The sequence below is a fragment of the Pezoporus wallicus genome, unplaced genomic scaffold, assembly GCF_028554395.1.
Source record: "Pezoporus wallicus isolate ANWC-B61680 ecotype Strahan unplaced genomic scaffold, APGP_CSIRO_Pwel_v1 contig_4788, whole genome shotgun sequence".
Lineage (NCBI taxonomy): Eukaryota > Metazoa > Chordata > Aves > Psittaciformes > Psittacidae > Pezoporus > Pezoporus wallicus.
Genome location: NW_026638769.1, coordinates 160,733 through 178,795, shown reverse-complemented (window position 1 = coordinate 178,795; position 18,063 = coordinate 160,733). Strand labels below are relative to the sequence as shown.

At 42.4% G+C, this 18,063-nt stretch overlaps 1 protein-coding gene across 1 annotated transcript in view; it reads left to right on the top strand.

Moving 5' to 3' along the window:
- Positions 1–13,012: 13,012 nt before the first annotated feature.
- ZNF292 (zinc finger protein 292) overlaps positions 13,013–18,063 on the top strand; it is a 37,336-nt gene continuing 32,285 nt past the window's right edge. The window contains exon 1 of the mRNA XM_057412446.1: positions 13,013–13,390. Coding sequence (XP_057268429.1) covers positions 13,229–13,390 — 162 coding nt within the window. The 5' untranslated portion in view covers positions 13,013–13,228. The remainder of the gene's footprint in view (positions 13,391–18,063) is intronic.

The following is an 18,063-nucleotide window of genomic DNA, read 5'->3' as shown; positions in this document are numbered from 1 at the left end:
GCTCTCGCTATCTAATACAGAAATAATTGTTCAGACAATTAGCTGTTACCCTTCTCTAGCCCCAAACCAGAACACTTCCGTATGCTCACTGTATCACCTCTTCTATTAGTAGAGATTTCTAGCATGAATTGCTTTCACATTTCATAGAACTGCATTTCTTGCTTTTAGCAAATGAAAGCAGAAAAAATGCTTAAGTTCATCAAATTCTGATCAAATTGCAGCAAGCAAGATGTAGGCTATGGTGCTGATAATAAAAAAATGCATTGTTATAGAAATGTAGCTGGAAAACGGATTCTGAAGAAAATAGCTTATTTCTATCACATAACCAGAGGCTCATTGCCAGGTTGCTGTTGCCCTCTCCACCACCACTGCACAGAGAAACCTGACTGCCAGGTCATTCAGCTGAATAAAAAAAAATCACTGTTTTTCCAATCCATATTGCAGCAGCACCTAAGAAACCCACACTAAAACCAAGCAGAGATGCCCCCCTGCCCCAGAGAACTCACCATCTCAGAACGGGCTTGGAGAAGCAGGAACTCCTGTTTCACTCATGTAGCCATTTCTGTGAAGACATCAAATCTCTTGTTCTGGGTGTCACCAAAATTTATAGATGAGGTTCTAGATCTGCATAGTGCAGCAGGTCAGTTCCCACATTCACAGTGGTCTCTTCTGATCACACATCTAAGCAATCCCTTCATACAGATACCTGCCTGCCAGAAGAACTGTAGGTAGCATATGCTTCACATTTCCCAAAGACTTTCAGAGCAACAACGAAGGGAATTATACATGGTCCTTGGTTATCAGCATGACTCAGCGCATGGAAAATGGGCACTGTGTTATAATAAATGCCATATTGGAAAGTAAAGCAGGCCAATATTGCCCACCTCCATACAGTTGTCTTTCAGAAATAAAAAAGGGCTTACATTTACATAATGATGCAGCAACACAGATCTTACAGTGCTTTGGAAGCTGGATATTGAGAGTTGATTACCCACATTGCTCAAAGTTAACCACTCTCAAAAGGCAGGATAGTAGCCATTCATCACCAGCAACTTTATATGGCTGTCCTCCAAAGGCCTGCTGTGAATCACAGTTACGTCGCAAATTTAAGCTAAATGTCTATCTAAGCAGACTGTAAAGGTCTAAGCTGTAAATTTGGGGAAAGGGATAGGGCAGGGAAGGTGGTCTGAAAACCAGTGAAAATGTAAAAGATTCTATTTTATATTATTTTGTGGTCCAGCCTACTTCTAAAGCTATGCTTAAATTGTAAAATGAAGAGCTGAGAGAAGACTGAATAAAATCTCCTAGTTCAAATGATCTAGATGGTGCATGTATCCTCCTTCCAGACATGAGAAATGCAGTGGCAAATGCTTCAGGGGATCACTCCCTGCTACAACACTCAGGAATTATTTTGTGTACACAAACTTCCATGTGCCTTTTAGTAATAAGCTGCCAAGAACTACAGGGTATTGATATCTTCCCCTTGCACAAGTGCACAGAAGGAGAAAAAAATATCACAGTAGGGTTCAATTCCCCCCCACTTTAGCCATCAGAGGTACAGATGGCAAATGACCAAGCTGGTTGCACTGGCTACCTCTACGGTCAACGGCAAGATACAGGCATTTTCAGGGTGCAGTTCATCTAACCTATTCTATCACTCTCCTCAGAATGAAATGGGTGATGCTATACAATTGCTTATTTCTCTCCACTGGTTATAGACAGGTCAAGAAACGTGGCTTTGACAGTCCTATCCAGTTTTTAAGATATTCACCCTTGACCAGACGAATCCAGCCCAAAGAACCCTTAATTTTGTGGCCAATATGCCAGGAATACATACAATCATGGTTTTTTTTTTTTTTATACTTATACAACCTGAAGTCCATGATGTTTCCCAAGTTCTCTGTAACTCCCTACAGCCGATCCAGGAGGTTAGGAAGGGGAAGAAGGTGAAAATAGATCTTATCTGTTAATTGCCTCCTAGATTCTTTCCCTTTGTCTGTGCTCATTTGTCATCTTTCATCTTGTTTGGTATTTAGCTTTAAAATTCTCTGAAGCAAAGACTATCCTTTCATTCAAACTATTTTTAACCATGACAAGGGCAGTGTAACTATTAAAGACCAACACTGTTTGCTTGATACGAAGAAGGGAACGCATCGTATCCTTCTAAAGGATGGTGCTGCAAGTACAGCTGCTGTGATGACAGTAAGCAGACTTTCAGCAACATAACTTCCCGTAGCTACTCCCAGGGATATATAGGCAGGGATAACTTCACAGAGACCTAGAGCCTGCACAGAGAAACTCCCAGACTAATACAAAATGCATTTAATCGCACTTGTTTTGATTTCACAGAAATACATACTGAGGTCCTTCGGCTTCTAGTCTTTGGTACAGACAGATACTCACAGACCAGTGAAAAACTGTGCTGGTAAGTGACACACAAGATCCTGCAAGCAACCCTCAGCTGCAACCTCAGGATATTCATGTCTTTTTCAGGAGTGCACTACACACTGCTTTAATGAAGGCAGCCAGAGCTTTTCGCTACCAAGCTAATGAAAACATTTCAATGCTACCATTTGCTAATGGACTGTACTTTTTCCTGGGAATATCTTTTAGAGTTGTTTTGGTATTTTTTAAACATTTTAAATGCCATATCTAAATGTTAGATGGGAAATTCAAAAGACAGCACAACTTTGCTACTTCTATTGGCTAGTATCAAATACCACCAACTGAAGTATGACTAGGTAACAAATGTTAGTATTTGATATGCCCTATCAAGCTGAAACATGCATTTTTAATTTTAAACAGAGCTTCACTGCAGCACTGAAGCAGGCAGAGCACCGATGAAAACAGATTTGCTGCTCTTTGATGTGCTGCAGAACATGGCAATACAACTGATTCATTACAGCAAATAAGGTCACGAGTCTGCCATTGATTTATTGGTTTAAAGGGTCGTGTGTGTGAAATCAGCTCACTCTGACAGGGAAAAGGAAAGCTCGGTGTCAATGTCTTTGTGTTTTAACAGTTTCCTGGCTCTCTGCTTTAGTTTTTCCACCAATGTTGCTTTAATGTGCAACAAAACAGGTGAAGCAATGTCCTTGGGAACTTTTGCAGCTCTGATACCCATTAGTGTGCTTTAAAAAGCTATATTAAGCAAATAATGAATTAAGACTCTTAGATGTGTAATGAGTAGTCCTTAGAGCATACCTTCTCCTTGCAAATGGGCAGGATAGGCAAGGTAGTGAGCGATGTATTCAGTTTCCTGGGGTGTACAAAAAGAGTCTTCTGTGCCTACCTTCAATTTAAGTTACTTACCAATCCTGCTGTCTGTCACACTGCTGGGTCACAGAATATCTGGGTGACGGTCTAGCAAATGTTTACATGAAGAAGTTAAATCCTTCCACTCAACTAAATCCTTCATACAGAGTGGCAATCAGTACCATCTACAAATGAGTAATGAGCAAGCACTAACCATGAGGAAAGTGATTCATCAGTCGAGCAAATTAAAGTCCAACAGAATAAAATTGAATGCAGACGAAAGAGAGTGGAAGAGAAATTAAAACAAACAAACAGGCATGGACACAAACTGATACTTTCATTATTTACTGTATCTGGTATGTATCTTTGAGGGTATGGCTACATGCATTCTGCAAAGCTTCCTTGAATAAGACTGAGATTTGTCTGATCGGATGCACACAGCTGCAATGCCATATAGACACCCGAGCTGGATGTCTAGATCCCCTCAGAATCAAAAGAGAAAAAAAGGCCATTTTTAGACCTATTTTTGACAAGCAGCCCAGGACAAGATAAACTGACCACTCTCCTTGGTTATAATGGCAACCTAGACAACTATCTCAGATGCAGGCATCTACAGCTGCACTTCAGATCCTTACATTTGGCCATGTAAAGCTCACAGCAAAACCCAAAAGAGCAAAAAGACTCGTTTAGCAGCCTGGCTAAATTTACTTCATCTATCGCCTATTTCAACCACTACATCTTTTCTTAGAACATTGTTACAGATACTGAGGTTCTAAAAACAGGTTAAAAAAGGGCAAGGGAGGGTATCCACACAGGATCTAGAAGCCATTCTGCAGGCACTAAATGGCACCAGGACATCCACCAGTGCGGTATCGCTCTGTACGAACACACTGACTACAAAAGAAGTAGAGACACATCAGTGCGCTGCCACCCCTGAATTACTAAGTTCAGCTGAGAAGCAAGGTTTGTCACTGAAGTCACAGAGTTACACTGCAACCCCATTGTGCCTGTACATAAGACCAGCACAGCTTTGGTGCCTCTGTACATGTTTCCTTGCTCATCCTGGAACTCACCCAATCAATCTGTCCGAGGCCAAAGACAAGACTTGGTTCTTGAGGCTAGGCTGACACACATCCTGGTTCAACACCTCGGCACGCAACCTATTCATGCCCAGCAGTAACTATGCTCACCTCTGCTCTCCTTTCCCACCAACATACCCTTTCCTTCTACTCCTGTATGCAGACAGAGAGATCATTTCCAACAGCAAGCAGACATTCAAATACAATTTAGGGCAGGGGATCACACTGGTCCCCAACTGAGCAGTCTGCAGTTGTTTGCAGAGCAGCCACTGGTGTGAAGTCTCATTAACTTTGGTAATGTAGCAAGTCCCAGTGATTTCAGAAGCATTTAATCATGTACTTACACGTTGCCTGAGCAGGGGTGTACATAAGCACACATGCTTTGCTGATTACAACAATTTTTTGACACTAAGCACACACACTGCAGAATGGTATCGGGATTGTCAAGTACAAGCTTAGAGAGCCCAGCCCTTGATCCCATGATACTTAGAGGTGTTTAAGTTAGTGGGCTGTGACAGAATTCACCATGAAGGTTCAGAGAACTGCCTGAAGTAATGTTTGAATCACTGATTGGTTTTAAGAAACAACAGCAAGCAAGGAAGGTTCTAACCCTAGGAAAGTATAAATGCAATCCTTATTTTTAAAAGAGAGGGTGGAGGACTCAGAGCATTTCAGACCTGTCTACCTAACTTCTATCCCTTGAAACGGAACAAATTATTAAACAACAAGCTTGTAAATACCTGGAAGATGATGACAACTATTAAACAGTCGAAATTGGTTTGTCATGAAAAGACTCATATCAGCTGATGATAACCTCCTTCTCTGACAGGATAATTGCTCTAGCAAGTAAGTGCAAATAGCAGATATGATGCATATTGACAATGACAAGCTTTTGACACTGTCCCACACAGCATTTTCCCACTAAGCCACGACAGTGCATTCCAGGGGTAAGCAGCAACCCTGTAGGTGCACACAGCGTTTGAAAAACTGTTCTCAAAGTTCAGTAATCGGTGGTTTGCTGTCAATCTGGGAAGGTTTCTCCGGAGAAGAACCACAGGACTTTGTCCTGGGGCCACTTTTATTTCCCACATCCATTAACAGCCTGGGTGATGGCACATGGGTGTGCTGCCACAGCTCAGTGGTGACAGACTGGGGAAAGTGGCAAAGTGCTCTAAGGATGGAAATAGCACTAAAAACAGGCCTCAACAATTGAAGCAGAAGCCTAAAATCAGCCAGACAAAATACAAACCAGACAACGTTTTGGGAAGAGAAATCTCATGAGGGCAGAAAGTTAAATATAGAATAGGAAATGACTGTGTAGGCAGAAAACAATGCAGGAGATCACAAACTAAAGAGTCAACAATGTAACAGTGACACAAGGAGTAATTATTCCACTTAGCTCTGGCAAAGTCCCAGCAAACGTAGTACTGGGTTGGGCATTGGTCACTGTAGTCCAAGAAACATAGCAGCAATCCATAGAAGAGCCATATGACAGCAAGGAGCATTTAGGAAATACCGGTTGTGAGGAAAGGTGAAGGAACGGGGTTTGCGTGACTTAGAGCAGTAAATTGAGAAATTAAGAGATCAAGGTGGAACATTATAGCAGCACTCCAAAATGTAGGAAGCTGCTATAGAAGATTTGATGGCCATTGCTCCACCCTGACAACTAGAGGAAGGACAAAGATCAGTCAGATTTGCAGCAGAGATTTAAATTGGGTATTAAGATTCAATTCAGTTAGCACTGAATTGCACTGAATTCAGCTGCAAAGCACTGAAAGACTATTTCAGAGGCTGTGAAATCTTCCTTCCAGAAGCCCTGATCCCACTTCCTTTGAAATAGCACATAGAAACTTTGTATGATTAATAATACTACCAAAGGTGTATGTGGTCATCAGCGAGTCTGAAAGGTCTGTTTGGTCTCTGCAAGCCAAAAGTTACTCAGCTCCTAATAACTCTACATCACCGCAACTCCACATAGCAATGATTCGATGTTTCTGTAAGCATGGACTTGAATGGCAACAGGATCAGACCTACATTTTTCCTTATACAATGGTGCCTAAGTAATGGAATGTGTGTCTCAGATCTCTTAATGTAACACAATTTAATGCAGTTTTTGTATCTGAATAGTATGCATAAATCACTGCAAAAGAAGTGCTCTCTCACAGTAAGAAGAGAGCTACTAAACTGTGTGTCCTAGACAAAGGAAATATTTTTCAAGTGGTTTGCCTGAGGGGGGATTTAACAGAGGAAGTTAATGCATTCCAGCAAGAATCTCCATCTCTGTAATACCAGTGGATTAATTGTAAGTAAAGCTAAAGCCATGAGTGAGGAAAATTTGCAGCATAAGGAATGTTGATGAAAAGTGTGGGATTGTTGAAGATAAAAACATAATTTGAAACGAATTTTAAAATAGTTGTATTTTTTTTCAGCATTTTGTTATTCCCATGACTCACTGTCAGCTATAAGAATGAGGTTTTCATTTTATTCCAAGAAATCATTTTTGAATCAAGAATTCATTACATTTCCATCTTTTCGTTTTCACTGCAGTGGTTTCTTTCTCTGTGCAATGATTTTATCATCTGATTGCAATCAATATTGCTGTAACAGGCAGTACATGTAGTTCATCAGCAGTCAGAGAATGGTAAGGGATTACAGAGCATTTATACTATCCATGCTTAAAATCCATCCCTTACTTCCTCCTGCCCTTTGCCAGCTGTACCTTTTTTTCCATCTATTGGCACTGGCATCTGTATTACACCAAAGGTTTTCAGTATTAATTTGCTGAAGAAAGAAATCCATGAAATATTCGTTTTTTAAATAAATATGTTGCTGTAAAACATACTCTTGGGAAGCATTTTTATGCTTTATCATAGCAAAGAGCTGTGTGCCACTATTAAGTAATAAACTGACCATAAAACAGCTAAATCACAGAGCATCAGCAATGCAGAATGCTGATCCAACATGAGAAAAAAAGTCTTTATTTCATTTACCTCACACCTACCAGCGAATTCTTCCTTTACCTCTTAGCAAGATACTCACAGTAGTTATGTCAAATAAACTCCCTCCCCAAGCTGTTTACAAAACCTGCCCTATCCTGACGCCAAATCCCTTTTTCTGCACCCATGAAAAATGATCCAGTTCTTAAACACACAAAACTAAAAGAAGTGCTACTGTGGAATCCTCCTAATGTAAATGCTTATCTTGTCAAACGGGAAGGGAATGAAGAAAAGAACGCAATGAGGGGAACACATTTCCATCTCCAGGATTCCCTTTCTTCCCTTTAATTTTTTAAGTACAGCTAGAACTCTGTTAAGATCGTCTCAATGAGAATGAAACTATTAAGGATTCAGGCAGTGTGCACTGGGAAGTGAACAAAGGAAAATGATAAGCAGAAAAGACAACTGGAAAGGAAAAAAGGCACCATTAATTACAGGTAATAGCACTGTGGTTTGTATTGAGTTATGTAAAATGAGAACAAAACCACTCCCTTGCTTTTAGATAGCTCTGAAACTATTTTGTAGGAACAAAACTTTTTGAGAAAACAGCTCAAGCCATGACCCAGGCTGTATTTTCAAATGGGCTGTCCCCCGTCGTCGTTAATTTGCTCCCTCTGGAATAAGAAGATTCTCCATGCGGTCTGAAAATGGATGTTGCAAAACTTTCTGCTTTCTTTCTCCCAGCTCATGCAGAAGACAACCTACAGACCACACCCTGCACAGATGTTTTGTTTCCTTGATGCCAGACAATTAAACCTCTTTGATTACTGAATAATATATATAGACATGCATCAGTGATTTTGAATATGGGTGAAAATGGCCTCAGCCTTGACAAAAGCCAGCAGTATCATTAAAAAAGGTGTGACTACATGAGATTAATTTTCTTCCCCCTCTTGGAGTTAATGTTTCACTTGCAATCAGTTTTCAGGACCTGATCCCCTTCCTCAAACGTACCATTTTTGTTTTCTTTTGTAATGTTGTGGAGGAACACACAAGTGCCTTAGAAATAACACTGTTTATTGTCTAACATGATAGCTAAGTCTGTTTCAACATACTCAGCAATCAGTTAACACCAGGTTTTCCTCACATGGCACCATCCTTTAGCTTGAAAAGCTTTTGTCCTAACTGATGCTGACTTTTAGTGTTTCTAGGCTGAAATTATACTTCTTCTCACCTTTTGTTTCACTAAGCTACATGAACCATTTTTATTCTCCTCTCATAAAACAGCACCTCCATTTTACTGATCATCCTTTGAGTCTTTCCCTGTACCTCCTGCAGTGTGAGCTCACCTTTCCTGAATAACAGAATTACCAGAATCACACAAATTGTTTCAGACGCGATGAGACCAATGTTTTTATCTGCAGTATCTAATGGAAATAGCTGACCTGGCATGTTGTGTGATTTTAGTAACTTTTTTTGTAGCTGGATCATATCTGTGACTTGGTCATCATCAACCAATACAATGAGCACTTTCTATCCACTGTCACTTCCAACTAATGAGGCTACCCCCTATCAGAAAGTACTGCTATCAGTCTCCTTGTGTGTTGTGTTATTAAAATTGATTCATTCTATTATTTAGGTTCTCAAGGTCACCTAGTCTTGATCCTTCTCATATTGAAAGTGTCTCACTATTTTGTGTCATCGGCACATTTCATTATTACAGTTCATCTTTTTGTACCTACATCATTAATGGAAATTTCTGGCTGAATAAAGGTCTTCTGATGTTTCAGATGGGTATGGGATCCATGTTTTCCTTTCATCTCAAATGTGGAAACATTTGTTTTCATAGCTTCTTTCTCATTAGCCGCTGCTTTAATTTCCTTTGTAAGGAAACTCAGCTGGGCTTCTGGCAATTCTCACTTTATCCTTAACCTTCTTAATATTTTTCAAGCAATCATTTTGTTCCATTCCCTTCAAGCTTTTGATTGTTCCCAATAACCCTTTTGAAGTGGCTATTTATCCAGCTGGGACTGACTGTCCCTCTTGAGATACTTGTTTTTCAGAGAGACTTGACAGATGCCAAGCCTTCTCCACATGCAAGTCCTTGACCACCTAGATGCAGCTGTCGTCAGCAACTCATTCCCCTAATTTGTCAGAATTTGACCTTTGAAATTAAGGACCATAGTAATTAACCTACTTTTGCTCCAGTATTTTCCTAATACCTTACAAAAACTATTTCTCTTCAGACTTTGAACCTTTGATGTTGGACATCTCCAACACATCTTCATGCTCTCAAACAGAAGATCTTTGCTGCATTTCCCCAACGCTGACTCAAACAACTTCTACTTCATCTTTCCTATCCTTTGTTTCTTTATCACATTGTAAATTCTAATCCTCCATCAATCCCCTTTGCCTCCCAAACACCATGGATGTTTTAATATTGGTGTACTCCTGTCCCAGGTTCTGTTCTGTCCTATGTTCTGTTATGTTGGGGGTTGGACTAGATGACCTTTGAAGGTCCCTTCCAACCCATACTATTCTTCTTTGATTCCATGCCTAAAAGATCTAGCTTTGTTGCCAGGGCTCCAATGATACATAAACATCACAGTCGTTTCTTGCTAACACAACATTCTCCCTGGAAGAGTTTATAGTCCTTCTCCCAACTACCATCTACATACAATCTAAGCAACACTTTCATCACTATACCAACTCTTTCTCCTTGCTGTCATCCTAACCTCTGGTACTCCTCTTGCTATTCACTAGGATTTTTCTCTTCCAGCATCTTAAAACCAGTAGTGGGACATCACATAAATCGTTTCTGTTTTTTTTTTAAAGTGATTTCAAACAACTATTAGGTAAATAACCCACACACAGGGGATCTTAGATCATGAAGACTCCTTTTTCTCTTACACATTTATAGCCAGACCCAGCATCCCAAAACATACAACCAGAGCATCTGAAGAGCCGTAAGATACGCCTCCTCCTAATGACAGGTTTATTTGAAACATGAGAATTGAAATGTGGAGTTAGGAAAATACCACACTGTGGAAATACTGAGTCAGTCAAGGAAGTGACAAGAGTAAGAGTGGGGAAGAGTGTATCTAAATCCCGAAGGAATTTCTGATGATGAGGAATGTTTATTGCCACAAGCCTTTATCTTAAATCTGTATTTCTAGCACATCCTAGTAACAAGCCTGTCAATTCCTTTTAACAGGAAATTCCACCTTTGTAGTGGTGTAAAACTCGTGTCCTTCCCCTTCCAGTCTTCCATCATTTTTTTTATTCTTTCTCACTGTCTCTACCCTCTTTTTATTATTTATACTGTTTCAGTTGGTTTGTTGTCATGTTTTCCTCTCCCACCTCCCCAGATTCATTGCCCTTCCCCGTATGCATATCTTCCTCATCTTATTCTTTCTTCTCTGTATTTTCCAGCCCAGCAAATGCCTTCCTTGACGTTATTTCCCCTGCAGTAGTAAGCCTCCTCTCTCTTACATTAATTTTTTCACTGATAGCCTGCCTCACAAATCCATGGAGAAAAGAGGTATCTGAACAGACTGTCTTCTTTGCACAATTTCTTTCTCTCCCGTCACCACCAGGCACCAGTTTTTCTCTTCCATGAGCTCTATCTACCACAACGTATAATACTCTTATTCACTGCCGTTTGTGGTTATTCCTTCTACTTACTAATTCCTTCCTTGGTCTCTCAGGTGTAAGCTTAGCAATTATCTGCCTGTGAACCACGATTCTCCCTTGACCAAAGCCCCCAGAGGCCTAAGTGCAAGTCCTGTTCAGGATAGACAACTGAAAGGCAGGGTCCTTTCTGCTTGACCCTGATGAAAACAAAACAAATGACCCTCACCCTACCATCTCCAAGTGCTAACCTTTTGCATGAGCAAGAAATTCATATTCCATGTCTCTCCTTGCTTCCTGGCCTGGGCTCAATTCAGAAAACCCTCTGGGCAAGGAGGAAACAAGACAGCAAGCTAAACCAAGGACTATCAATATGAATTTGGCTTTTGTGGTTTACCCTGAAGTGAAAATAATTACACATATCACAACATAGGACTGAAAGAGTTATCCATAGGAGAAACTGTTTGAGCTCTTGTAGATAAATTAAGTGATTGGGAAAGAACAAATGGGTCTTCACGCAGTTGCTTCTAGTATTTGCATCACTCATTAGCACTCGTGCTACAAGCAGTTTAGTGGTGAGAAATACATACAGACCAGACATTTTTCTGGTACTACGTTAAGCCTTAAATGGGAAAGTTGAAAGTTTTATCTTCTGCTGCTTAGAACAGAACGGGTATCATATACAACAAATATCAGAAACTTAGGTTTCAGGCTTACAACAGCAAACAAAATATCTACTTTGTTACTTGTATGGGAAACTAGAAACACACTACTTTGGGTTTACTGCCATGACCCAGAATGTGACCATTTTTGGACCAGACCCCCAGGTCCATCTCCAAAATGGTGCATATTTAATACTATCACTGTGAATGTCTACAGTTACAGAATAACATTTCTGCAATCTCAGAGAAACCTCTTTTCTTTCTAGCTCAGATTCAACGTTCAGTCCATCACACCGCCCAGCTTTCAACTGTACACAGTTGAAAGTAGGCATCCCCATTTTTCCTTTGTGACAAAGAGTACGTAATTATCAAATCAGTCCAGTGGGTATACAAGTTAGCTGGTGTAGGATGTTGTATTAGACTTTGTCCAAGCAAGACTGGCTGCCATACGTAGGAGTCTGCAGCTACAGTCTCTTACAGCCAAAAACCTCTGCAGCCACTTGAAGTTAGTGCGATACAGTAGTATTCCTTATTTTTCAGATAACATGAAATGCCCCACTCAACACACTGCGCATTCTATCACTGCTAGCAATTTAGTCCTGACAGACAACACTCTTGCAGCAGTAACACATTTCTTCCTCTGTTCCACAGTGAACGCTGGCGACACGAAGAGTGTGAAGTCATCAACCTGTGTCAACCTATACAGCACAGAAGACTACAAAGCATGTATCCATGCCAATTCAGTTCCCATCAGGTCCATATTTTCCTCCTCATCAGAGTCAATGCCTCAGGCCAACCACTGTGATGGGTGAGTTTCCTCTGCTTCTTTAACGCCCATCACTGGAGCTCTCCACTGATCTGAGGACACCAGTAGTGCGTGAGAGGGTTCTTGGCACAGCACCAGGATGGTGTGGGCAACCAAGCCCTCCAGATCTCAACTGCTTCACTTGAAGAGAAAAACCACACTTCTCACTTCCAGTTATAATAAAAGCAGGTGGATGCAGGTATGAAGACAACAACTCGGTGGCATCCTCGAGGCTAGCACACTCTGTTACCTCCTGCAGAGGAAGACAGTGAACACCACGCAGCACAACTCCAGCAGCGCTGACCACAGCTGACTCGGTGTCATGTAGCCTCCTCGGGCAGGAGCCTGGAGAAAACAGCACGGCCAGGCTACTGGATCTCCCAACGCAGCCTTGCACCACATTGTGGCAGCTGGCGTGAGGAAAGCAGCTCCGGCGCTACCAGTGCCCACAGAGCTGGAGGGGCAGCAGCGATGGCGGCCCCAGCAGACCCCTTCCTGCCGGGCACCACCGACAAGCACGCACCGACATCGCCACCATTTCCTGCCGTTTGCCGCCAAAACCCGTCGGCGGGAGGGTGGGGAGGGCAGTCACGTGGGGGCTGGCGCGTGGCGCTCGCGGTCACGTGACGGGCGGAGGCGCGCCCCCTTTCGCGTTCTAGCCCCGCCCCCCTGCCCTGTTCTACGCCGCGGGGAACGCGCGAGCGCCCCCTCGCCCCCCCCCGCGTCGTCTCTAGGCACGTGACCCCTCCCTGGAACGTGGCATTGTGTAATCACGTGACCTGGAAACGGAGTGGTGGGGGCCGAGAGGCCGAGGCAGTGGGGGGGGGGGGGGTTGCGTACGCGACAGAGCGGGGTGCGAAGATGGCGGACGAGGAAGCCGAGCAGGAGAGCGGCAGTCTAGGTGGCGACCTCCTGGAGATGCAGCGCCTGCGGGAGCGGCTGGTGGAGCTAGAGACGGGGCTGCGGGAGAGCCCCGAGCCCGCCGTGCAGGCGGCTACCGAGTACTGCGCGCAGCTCTGTCAGGTCAGGCCGCCTCTTCCCTTCCCTTCCTTGGGCCCGCCCGCGGTCTTCCCTCCCCCGCGGGGTGTGTGTATGTGCTGTGTGTGTGCACGGGTGACAGGGAGTGCGGGGGGCCGGGCGGGAGCAGCGCCGCCCTCGCCGAGGCGCCCCGGGGGAAGCCGCAACCAACGGCCCGGTGCGGCGGTTGGCCCGGGCGGGTTGAGGGGAGTGGGTGGGGGGGGACGACAGCGCTGGGAGTTAGTGCCCCGGACCGGGCTGGGCTCCGCCGGGTGGTTGACGCCGCCGCCGTTCATTGTGGGCTGAGATGAAACGGCCCGCCCCCCTGCGTCGGGGCCGCTCCGGGCCGGCCTGTAATCCCCTTCCCCCGCCTCTCCCCCTCCCCGTCCATCCCCGGCGGCCGCCCCGGTTCTCGCGGTCTCTAGGCCCCTTTGTTGTGCTCTGCGGCTCGGCTTATCGAAGGGCCCTTTGTTCCCGGCGGTGGCGGACCGAGGGCCCCCCCCCTCCCCGTCCCCTTCCTTTCGGCACCCCTCCTCCCCTGGAGGCGAAGGGAGAAGGAGGGAGTCGGCAGTCCGGGGGATGGAGGCTCCGCTTCTCCGCCGAGGGGTCGCGGAGGAGCTGAAAGTGCGTTTCGGGTCCCGTTTGTACGAGGCTCCCGCTCTGTGCCCCCCGACCTTTCCCCTCTCCCTTCCCCATCTCGTACCCTGGAGGGATAGCGGAGTTGTTGCCATCCTGGGAAAGGGGGCGGTGAAGTGGTGGTTGGCTACATTAAGTCTCTGGTGGTGGTGGGCAGGTCTGTGGGTCTGCGATGCTGCTCGTCGTTTTCTCGCCCTGTCAAGGGAACGCAGTCACACCTCAGGAGAGGACTCCTGGGCTGGCACCGTTGGAAGCACCATTGTGTGTAATTAGTCTGGCTGCGACTGCCTCGGGGAAGGGCCTGCTTCTCGAGGGCTGGTCCTGTTCCTAAAGCAGGGATGCTGGCAGGTGTGTCTGCTGAACTGGTGACCCTGCTGAGTATCCCTTTCTAAACAAACTTTGTGGTGCTAGCTCTACAGTTAAAACAAACTGATTCATTTTAGTCATGTATGTATCTATACGTTGCCCCGATTTCCCTTAGATGGCCTTTCTCAGCTGGGTATAAAACAAGTCCTTAATTATTTTAGGCCACAGAAAATCACAGAAATGGCTACTTCTGCAGTCTGTCTGATAAAAGCAATGATTTTATTTACACATCTCCGTCATCCATTTATGGAATGTAGGCAAATTGTTAAAAGGTGGAAGGCATAAGAATGAATTCACATGGTTGGTTTGAATTGTGTTTGATTTGTGATTTATTTTTTTTTTTTATCTCTTTCCTCAAAGAGTTGATTCTTGGTGGTAGCCATTGTACCATGCTAATTTACATGTCTGTCACTTCTGGATTTAACTGGGGTCTACTTTTTGCTAAGCAGGGAAATTGGCTGCTAAATATTTTAAGCATATTCCTTTCTCATTTTATATATACAGGAGCTGGATGTCTCTTCAGTCAAAATTTATCATGCTTTATTTAGGCAGAATGTCTATGTAAGTGCACAGAAACAAGGTTGGGTTATGTTGGCTCAGATCACTGTGTTCTCAGTCTATTTAATCTTTGTGCCTGCTGTCTTAAATTCATACACTGGGAGGTGGAAATCTGACTTTCCTGGCTCCGGCTTGACTCTAGCTTGTGAATGAGCTGTTCATTGAACTGAAGTAGTTGGGAAGGTGGGAATGAATACACTATCATGTACAGAGTAGATTACTGGTCTGAAGCAGATTTATCACTGAAATTATGGGTGCATGTGCTTACTGTGCACTTCAGTAGTTGACTGATTTAAAGTGTAACGAAAATTATTTTTTTTATTTTAATGGCTGTTGCAAAAGTCAGTTGCAATGCCCAAGTTCACTAATTTTCTTAACCATAAACCTTTTAAAAACAAGTTTCATTGAAGGAAACAGTTGTGTAGAAACTGATTTAGATAAAAAATCTGTGCTGTTTTGAAATGTTATTGTCTCTTCTAGACCAAGATTTGTAAGAAGGCTGTATCTGTTTTTGCAGGCTGAAGACTGATACTGAAAGATTCTGATTTCAAATGGTGAAGCGTCTGTTCAGACCTTGGTTTATGTATTAAATAGAGGTGATGCTGGATGGATGGGGTTTTATACTAGTTCAACTGAGATTTTTTTTTTTTGCATCTGTTCACCTGTGCTGGTGGTGCCAAAATACTTATTCCACCTCTTCTGCAGTTTTAATCCTTTATGGGGCCTAAAGCAATAAAGTATTTGTGGTTCATATAGTATGTTTAGCTTGCATTGCACGACAGAGGTTATAGAAAATCCATGTAATTGTGAAAGCCATCTCAGAAATATTTTTTAAGTAGCAGCTTAAAGACACCTGCCATGATTTCTAGGATAGTCTTTGCATATATATGCATGAAAGAATAATTTGGTTAGTCATGTATACAAAACTTAGAGTCTTATTTATATCCTAAGCCTGGAAGCGCATTGCTGAAAAAATATTTTAGTGTTTATCTCAGTATGATTTCACTTGCCTATTTATTTTTTTTTTAATGTTTAGTTTCTAGGTATAAAATAACTACAGAGAACTTGGAAAGTCTTGTGTCTTTATTTTGCCAGGTAGTGATGCTGGAGCCTAGAAACCACACAGCTTGTTGCCATAAATCAACTTTTTAATTTATTTTTTTAATTGAAGTGCATAGCATAATGTTCAAGAAATAAGCATATTTTCATACTGAAGAAAGCTAAAGAATATGCAGCAGAGCACTGAAGGTTCCTTAGGTTCAAAGGTGAATAAGGGATTTTAGTACTCTATGCTCATTAAATTAAATGGGAATTGTACAGCCAAATCCCTTATCTGGTTTTGAAAAATCTCAATTTGAACTATTTTGGTGTTTATAAGGAAGACATTGACTCTTTTTCTTGATATCACGCATTTATCAAACTCTTAATTGAGTGTGTAGACATCCACCCTTAATTTTGTTTGGCTCAACAGCTACAAGTATGTAATATAGTCACAAAGTGCTGGAATGTGAATGTTGATAAGGTTTCTATTTTTTTTTTTTAGGTTTCAGCTCAATAAATTCTGGTGTAACCAGGTCTCCATCTCTTCTTTTGAGTGCGCGCAAATTCTGGAACTTCTACTTTTTAAGTAGAAAAAAAGTGTTCTCTTTTGAGTCCAGTGAGTGATTTCTACACTGAGCCAACCCTTAAAAGCTTCTGTTTTTATATTTCTGTGTTTGCACATTTGTCTCTACCACATTTTGTTTCTTCCTGGTTTCACAGTTGCTAGTTTTTTTTCTACATACATTACCACAAGTGTAAGATTTCCATCATAACTTCTAATAGTTTTCCATTTTGCATTCCCACGTGTGACCTCCAGATGATCTGCAATTCAGGGGGAGATGTACAGCTGCCAGAAATCACAAGGAATCTGCTAAAATGCAGTATACCACAGAGATTCCCAAATGCACGGAGAAAAACAACTGTCATCACTCTGTCATCTCATGCAAACTTTGAGCTGCCTCAGGCAGTTTTGTGTTCCTTCATCATTGTAAGACCTTCTATGTCAAACAGTCATTATCTTATTGACTGGGGGTGGGGGAGAGAAAAAGACACCCCCTGATTTTTTTTTTTTAAGTTAAACTGTGGGGAGTCAGGGAAGTTGTCTTGGTTTCAAGTAAAACTGTACGTGTGCATGTCTGGGTATAATGTGTATATGTTTAGCAAAACACCCTCACTGTTTAGGGTAAGTCTAATCAAATGAGCAAAGTTGATTTAGTCCTTGTCCTCAGTAATGGCATTGAGCTTCAGTGTCATGCCACATCAGAGCTGGTCTTCATTAGAACTTCTGAGCTCTGTACTCTAAGTTTTTAATTTTCCTGTGTCAAAGTGAGTCAGCCAGGCCATGATTCCTAACCTAATAATTAATAGGATTAATTATTGGTAAGCCATAGCTACAAATGCTTGTTTAACCTGTTGCCAGAAATTTCCAGTAGAAAACATTAAAAAACATCCCTGGATAATACCTTTCAGTTCAGTTATCTTCGCCTTCAGATCTTCCTCTGCACCCACTGCAGTCTAACTTGATCTCTAATTTCTTGCTGCAGTTTAAGGCTATGGAGATTCGTCCTATCCCATGTAATTGTGGAAAGTAGCACACCCCTTTTCTGTTGGAAGCACCTTAGATTTTCAAGTCTATTTTCAGTCTTTCTCTAGTTTTCACTTTTGTGAACAGAGTCTTTACAGTCCTTGATTTTATTTTTTGTCCCTTTTTGCTTTGTTACTACATCCTTATAATGGTTTAGAAGTATGTACCTGCAGGAATTCGGAAAGAAGGTGACAACTTACGTAAGATTTAGGATTTAAGTACTTTTCCTGTAAAACATACTATTTTTCCTTCCTAGTACAAAGAGTCCAGAGAAGAGTGATAGTTCTCAAAAGCATAAAAAATTAAGGTAGTTAAGAAGATGGTACAATGTAGACGGAGGTATTAAAATTAATAAAACTTTAGAATTTTGACAAAACGCACTTTTTTTTGTATAAGGTGCTGCATATAATACTAAAATCAAGCATTCCACTTAGTTACTGTTGGAAAGAAAAAAGATTGCCCTTTGGCAAATAGATATTTAGTTTCATAGTTA